Source organism: Petaurus breviceps, unplaced genomic scaffold (assembly GCF_028583685.1).
Source record: "Petaurus breviceps papuanus isolate PSGF00001 unplaced genomic scaffold, PetGlider_PUasm1.0 90823, whole genome shotgun sequence".
Taxonomy (NCBI): Eukaryota; Metazoa; Chordata; class Mammalia; order Diprotodontia; family Petauridae; genus Petaurus; species Petaurus breviceps.
The window spans coordinates 6,641,965-6,649,805 of record NW_027187352.1 but is presented as its reverse complement, the minus strand read 5'-3'; the positions used below and the strand labels follow the sequence as shown (position 1 = coordinate 6,649,805).

The 7,841-nt window shown below is 37.8% G+C and overlaps 1 protein-coding gene across 7 annotated transcripts in view; it reads right to left on the bottom strand.

The window, feature by feature from the left end:
- Positions 1-7,841, bottom strand: part of EMSY (EMSY transcriptional repressor, BRCA2 interacting) — a 91,930-nt gene that overhangs the window by 79,831 nt on the left and 4,258 nt on the right. For all 7 annotated transcript variants that reach the window (XR_011165008.1, XM_069070884.1, XM_069070888.1 and 4 more), the window contains exon 3: positions 3,811-3,910. Coding sequence is in view for 6 of the 7 variants with exons in the window: in XM_069070884.1 (XP_068926985.1) it covers positions 3,811-3,910 (100 nt within the window). In the remaining variant the exon portion in view is untranslated. The remainder of the gene's footprint in view (positions 1-3,810; positions 3,911-7,841) is intronic.

Below are 7,841 nucleotides of genomic sequence, written 5' to 3'. Positions count from 1 at the left end.
TGTGTGTGTGTGTGTGTGTGTGTGTGTGTGTGTGTGTGTGTGTGTGTTTGCATTGGGAAGGGAAAAGAATATAGGTTCAATTCAGGTTTTAGACAATTCAGATTTGGGGCAGAGAGCAGACTTTGCTCTGACAAAACAAGTAACTGATTTAAGCACAAAACAAAAAGGGAGTTTAACCTAAAAAAAAGAAAACAGGGACTGCATGAATGTAGCCCTTTAAGTATCTGAAAGGAATTAGAAGCAAAAGAAATTAAAGCAAAGCAGATTTCAACTTAAATTAAGGAAAAACTTTCTAACAATCACAGCCTTCATCAGGTGCTGAGCTCTTCATCAGCAGAAATCTGAAAGAATTTAGAAATGGAAGGAACCTTAGAGACCACCTACTCTGACCCATTTTATATAGAGGATTCAGAAAGATGAAGGTAGTTTGCTACAAGAGTGAATGCACTATTAAGAATTAGAGACTAAAGCTCATTTCCCACATCTGAAACTCAGTAGTTGTGTTGCCCTAGGCAAGTCCCTTCATCTTCTGACATCTCACTTTTTTTTAGTCAAATGGGGTAACAGTAACTATACATATGGCTTAAATGGTAAGGTTGTGATTGGGAAGCACTATAGAAATTAACAAATCATTATCATCACCACTGCCATCACTATCACCCATAGTCCCAGTGGTAGTAACAGAACTCAAGATTTGAACACTGACCCTCCAGCTCCAGAAATCCAGTGTGGCTGCCATTACATGTACGTTACCACTTTGTCCATGGGGAAGGGAGATGATCATTTACCAGGAAAACTGTGAAGAGGATTCCTACTCTAGGTGGGAAGATGGACAACCAGCTCAGAAAATATTCAGTTCTATGCCCAATAAAACAAAAGATTTGAGAGAGTAAGACATTGTACCTGCCTTTACTGGCAGGAATATAATCCAAATGTGGTTCTCTGCTCTAAAAATTGACATCAGGATAATAACATCTTACTTGACTCATTGGTTATGTATCTTCTGTGCCATATCATATTACTAATAATTTTTTAAAGTGTCCTACAAATAATGAATAAACAAATATCAAATCAATACTGAAAGACTAAATAGATTACATTTCACAGTCTAATAACTAATAATTAGTCCTAAAACTGTCTATTATTGGTGATGAAGCTGAGGAGTGAATTAACAATATCCTCAAGTTCATGAAAAATACAAAAGTTACTCTCATTTCCATTGAAGAAACAAGAAAAATAGCTTTAAATTTTAGGTAGACTTTAGTTAATAGAAAATTTTCTGATAAAGAAATTAGACTATTATCAAGATAGGTTATAATTGAATCACATTCACCATAAATGGCTTAGCTTATCTAAGAATAGTCCAAATGGGATGAAGAAGAGAGGCTGAACCAAAGAGTCTAACTCTCAGGAGTTAAAGTCCTTTTGTCATCTCAGTCAACCAGCCTGAGCTGGAACCCTCTCAAAGTCTCAGTTTCCTCAAATCTAAAAGGAGGAACTGAATTAGATGACATCGAAGATAACCTTCACAGTCTATACACTAAGATCTTCAAACAAGTCTTCATCTAGACCTAGTTTGAACATCTACCTGAGAGGGAATTCACATCACTACCTCTAGCAGCACCCAGTTCGATTTTCAGAAAACTCTAATTGTATGGAAATTCTTGCTTATATTAACCTAAAGTCAGGTTCCCTGAAACTTCCATTGATTAGATCTAATTCTGCTCCCTGGAGACAACACACTCTACTCTGCCTTCCAGGTAACAATTCAATTCAACAGATATTTACTAAGTGACAATCCTTTCAAAATTTCACATCACGCACTCTACATTACAAACTGCCCAACTGGTTGCTCCCAAGTTTAACATGACATTTCTACCTCTCAGAATTCTAATCTCCCTTCAAGGTTCAACTCAGATACTGCCACCTCTTCTGTTGCAGTATTCCTTTATCATACCTCTTTCTCCCTCCCACCACCATCTATGCCTAATGCTTGCTGAATGGAATCCCAGCTCTGGAACCATCATCAAATCAATACCACAAGTGCTACCAGAAAGAGTATGACCACATGTGGTGGCCCACACCTGCAACCTCTGCTATGAGAGGCTGAGACTGGCAGATCAGCTGAGTTATCAAACATCAGTATTGTGAGCTTCTAGGAAGCAGGAGCTCCCCAGACTACCTAAGGAGAGGGAAAGTGGCCTATTTCATAAACAAAGCAGATTAAAGCTTCCAGGACAACCAGCAGTGGTATTGGGCCTGTGAATGACTGCTATACTTCTAGCCGAAACAAAATAGAGGGAGGGAGGGAGGAAGGAAGGAAGGAAGGAAGGATATAAATCTACTCTTTGATGGGTCCTCTCACCATCCCTTTGTCTTTTCAAACCAAAACACCATTGCCTATATATGCTATCATACTTTATCAGAATATAAGCTCCCTGAGGACAGACACCATTCTTTGCTTTTGAATGCTCAGCAATTAGAACAGTGCACTGCACACAGTGAATGCTTAATAAGGACTTTCTGGTTCACTTCATTCATGCTTTGCCTATTATGTACACAAGGCACTGTTCGAGGTGCTGAGGAGTACCCAATATGGAAACTGCCAGTTCCTGTCTGAGGAGCCAACAATATATGCCTTTTATAATTATTATATTCTTCCAAGTTCTCTACTCCAGGATAAACATCCCTATATTCTTCAATTGTTCTTCACCTGGCAATACCAAACAGTTATGATTAGGTATCATTCATCTCTAAATCAAATGTGACAATGCTTCCCAATAAGTAGTCAAAATAGTACTAGACCTAGAGTCGAGAGACCTGAGTTTGAATTCTAGCTCTAACAATAAACAGCTGTGTGGGAACATGTAATTTAAACCCTTTGGAACCTCGTTTCTTATTATGTGAAATAGGGCTAATATCTCACAGACTTGCTGCAAGAAAAACACACCGTAAATCTCAAAGGAAAGGACCTGGGTTTGAAGACTAACTCTGATCTAGGCTACTTGCTGTGTGACCTTGGGCAAGTCCCTTAAGCTCCCAAGGTATCAATTTCTTTATCTGTAAAATGAGGTGATTGGACCAGTTATACTAGATAACTTCTAAGGTCTGTTCTAGCCCTCAAATTATTATATTATCACCTGATGTTACACTCTTAGTCACAAGCAACCTCTACCACTTGCAGTCAGTTTCCCCCGCCTCATTGTCTAGATTCAAGGATATCTGAGTTCACCAAATGTCCTATGGACCTAACAAAAAGCTGCCTCAATAAAGGCTCTGACTTTGATGTGACAGCTGCATGCTATAACAGAAAGAAGACTAAATATGGAATCAGAGGTCCTCAGTTGGGATCTTGGATAGTACTACCTGTTGGACCTTGGATAAGTCACTCCCCCTCTCTGGGTGTTTCTTTATCTGTGAGGGGGTTGGACCTGATGATGATCTTCAAGGTCCCTTCTAACTCAAAAATCCTATAATCCCATAACTAATCAACATTCCTACTGGAACGCTGGCCACAAGCCAAGACTAGAATTTGAGACTCCCTCAGCATCACCAATAATGTGAAAACATAAGAATTTGTTTCACAAAGTATCTGGGTGGATATCATAATTAGTTATAAAGCTTATGTTATATTTTCTTATATTACTCCGAGTATGAGCTCCTTAAGAGCAGGAGCTGTCTTTTACCTTTCTTTACATCTCCAATCTTAGCATAGTGCCTGGGATATAGCAGGTACTTAATAAATATTTTCTGACTATAATGAAATCTGAAAATGAAAATCTGCTTCATATTTAAAATGAAGATATTTACCTAAGAACTTTTGAGAGTTCCCCAAGAAGATCTTTCTTTTCCTTCGTGAGGTCCCCCTGTGCCCGAAGGGCACTGATAACTCCAGCATACGCCTCCAATTCTAGAAGAGGAAAAAACCAACTTTTATCATAATTTTTTAAGTTTTCAATTCAGTAATGTATAGTACAAAATTTCACTGCAAGAAACATTCAAATCAGCTACAAGTCAAAGAAAAGCATCTTTAAAATAAAAACCCTATTGCTAAAATATCCTAAATAAACACATAGTACTTCATATTGCTGCAAATGACTCTTGTTCAAGTCTCAGTCATAAACAAACTTTAAGGAATTAATCTGGAAGGAAATATTCCATTTTATACAAACACTGAAGTCAAGACAGTCAAAGAACCAGACTGAATGACTAACCAGTAAGGCAATTCAATTCAGTGCAAACATTTACTAAACATCTATGTTCAAATCTTTGTATTTGGTACTGGGAATAAAAATGTATGAGATGGAGAGAAAGGGAGAGAGGGATAGAGAGAGAAAGAGACAGGGAAAAGTGGGGAAGAGTGGTGAGGAAAGGAGAAGATGGAAGGAGGAGAAAGAGAGGGACAAAAGAAATTACTTTCAGGGATTGGGGAAGGTGGGAAAAGTAGGGAGGAGCTAGAGAAGACTAACGGGATAAAGCGGCATCTGAGTTGACCCAAAGGAGGAAAGAGATTTCAGCAGATGAAAATTGGAAGAGACTATTCCAGACATGAAAGAAGGTCACAGACCAAGACAAAATTGTGGGAGAGGACAAAATGAGAAAGAAACAGAAAATAATTCAGTATAGGTACAACAAAGAAGAAGAGTAGCATAAGATAAGGCTAAATGGATAAACTGAAACCTAGAGCATGGAGAGTCTTGACTGGCAGAGTCAAGAGTTTATATTTTACTTGGTAGAAATAGGAACCCACTGAAGATTTCCAAATAAAGGAATGACATGATGCAAATGACGCAAACGTATATAAATGAACTGAAGAGGGGATTGGCTATAAGAAAGCCGTTAGGAGGCCATTATGACTGTCTAAGCAAGAAGTGATGAGGGCTTGATAAGGGTCCATTAGGAATGAAAAGCAGCTGGATTCAACAGACCTTTCAATGATTCGCCAAATGAATGGCTCTATGGGATGAAGGGAAGGAAAGAGTCAAGAGATGACTTCAGGCTGATAATCCTAGGAGGATGATGGTGCCATTAATAGACCACGTATCTGATGCAACAGAATTCCAAAAATACTCTAATAAAACTATGGAAATCTCGCAGGGACATTTATTCATTTACCAGTCTACCTGTAGATACCTCTCTAAGCACTGACTAAAGATGCATTTCTGTACAGTAGCAAAAGCACTCAGTAGTCCTGGTTTCTAGATCTGGCTTTGACAGTGATCTGCTGTATGACCTTGGGAAAGCCACCTCCTCTCTCTGGCCCTTAGTCTCCCCACTGACAAAATTAGGGGTTGGACTAAACCATCTCTAAAGTTCTTTTCTAGGTCTAACAGTCTATGATTCTAAACAATTTCATCCTGTTTCTACTTCCTCTCATCTGACGGCAAAATGAACACCAAAAAGAGAGACTATAATGCATCCTCTGCTTTTCTCAGAACAGGAGCACCTGAATAACCCTCCTAAATAAGGTCTGCCAGGCCCTAGCACCAGGCAATTTCATTTTACTATCCTTCCATACAATTAAACAGCCTAAATTTTCATATTTTAATTTCATTTCAGAAATGAAAGGGCACTTAATGATCCCCTAGTCCATCCTGTTTATTCCACAAATGGAAAATCGAGGCAGAGGGAGGTAAAGTAGGATACAAACATAAATAAGACAGTGGTTTTGGGCCTTGAAGATTTTACATTCTAGAAAGAGAGGTGGACATCCACACAAAAAATAATGCAAATAAGTATGTAAGTGCCCTAGGAAAAAGTACAAATACAAAAGCTAATTGGTATGCTGTAGGAGAAAAAAACTTTTGGCTAGAGAATTTAGTTAGTTTTAGAGGGGACAGCATTTGAGTCAAACCTTGAAGGATGAATAACATTTAAATTAGCAGTGGTAAGGAAAAGTATAATGGAGGTAAAGAAAAACAAAATGTACAAGCAAAGGTATGCTTTAGGGAATGGCAAGTAGCCCAGTTTTACTGTAGAACAGAGTAGCTATAAATGAGATTGAAAGGAAGGTTGAGCCAGATCTGAGAAGGGTCTGAATGCTAAGAAGTTTGCATTTTACTCAGGAGTTAATGGGGAGACCACCGAATGCTGAGGAAGAAAATTACATAATCATAATAAAGAATTATGCAACATCCATGTGTAAAATGAATTGGAAGTATGAGTAGAGTCTGGTAATATGGAGACTAGAAAGAATCTTTGTGAAAATAGAAAGGAGATGAATTTGAGATACTATGAAGGCAACTAATTGGAAGTGTAGATACTGGGGAACAGGAAATATTGAAGACAACTCCAAGGACTGAATTCTAGATGATTAAGAGAATTTTGATACAATCATTGGAAATGGGAGAAACAGAAAAAAGACAGTAGAGGGGGCAGATGAATTTAATTTTTCTTGAGGTGGTTGAGGATCAACAATTTAAAGAGAATGAAAATAATTAAATGCTGCCAAACATTTCCACACGGTTTAATCCTAACTTCATCATCATGCATAGAAGCAGCCCAAGAAACCTTACACAAAGCCAGAATACTGATTTCAGTTACATACTCCAAGTCATTCCCTCTCCCTCCTGTGAAAAATTCCAGAAATCCACCTGTACTGTAAAGCCTTCCACTGTAAAACCATGATTTTTCCCATTTTTCCCATACTATTTGGTTATGTCTGATGAGTGCCATTATGGGTACAGCATCCAGGGTACAGTTATCTATTTTCTATTGCTATCATGGTTGCCAAACTATCTTAAAGTGTTACCTCCAAAGACATGTAAGTATTAGTTGGCTTTATGAAATCACAGCATAAACACATTATAAACTAAATCGTTATTAGTGTTTATATTACAAAGCCCTAAACATTTTAATTTATACAAATCAGCCATTTAATTATACTGTAGCACTCTACAATACTGAGTTCTCTCTCAAGCATGCTTCTTTGGGCATCACTTAAAATACAAGGATTGGAGAGAGGGGAAAATTTACAACTCCTACAGGTGCAAGAGAAAGACATTATCTCCCAATTCATTTTAACTGAAGTAAACTTGAATTTATTATCCTGCATTAAACTTCATTTTAATCAAAGAAAAGAAAGGAAAGCTGATTTTTAAATTACTACTAAAATAGTCCTTTTCTCTTAAAATTTCCAAAGGAACCCTAGTATTCGAGAGTAATGCAAAGGTTTTCACTGTTGTGATAACAAGCAGAAGAAGGAGGTTGGGGGTAGAAATGGATGCAAACTCTTGCCAACCGTCACCCTCCCAAAGCCAAAGATCACTTATTTATAAATGACATTGTGCTTAGGATCTGTTTTCTTTTGTTTAGCCACTGTTCCACTGCAGCTTTACTGGCACAGTTCTGACTGTGATTAGGGATAAATTTAGAGTTAAAGGTCACACTTTTATATTTAATTCTAATCTCTTGATGCAAAGCCAAAAAAGCCTTCAAATCTCAATCTGATCTACTGCTGCCATCTCATATGACAAATGTTTTACCATCATCATTAAATGAAATAAATTAGTATATACTGTGATTTCCTATGTACACCAAACCACCATAACATCAATATAGAGCATTTATTAAGCATCTACGTGCAAGGACTGTTGCTATACCTAGCACTGGGGACGCAAAGAGGAAAACTCACAATGTCTGTGCCCTCAAGGGGCATACAGTCTAATAGAGTGGAGTACATGTACATAAACAAATATGACAAAAGGGAGAATATGATGGGGCATAAAGGAAATCAGAACAAAATGCTCTCAGAAAAACCTGAGGAAGCAAATCACTCTCATCTTAGGGGTGGAGAATACAGAGGAATCAAGGAAACTTTAAATAGAACTGGTGGCTGAGGG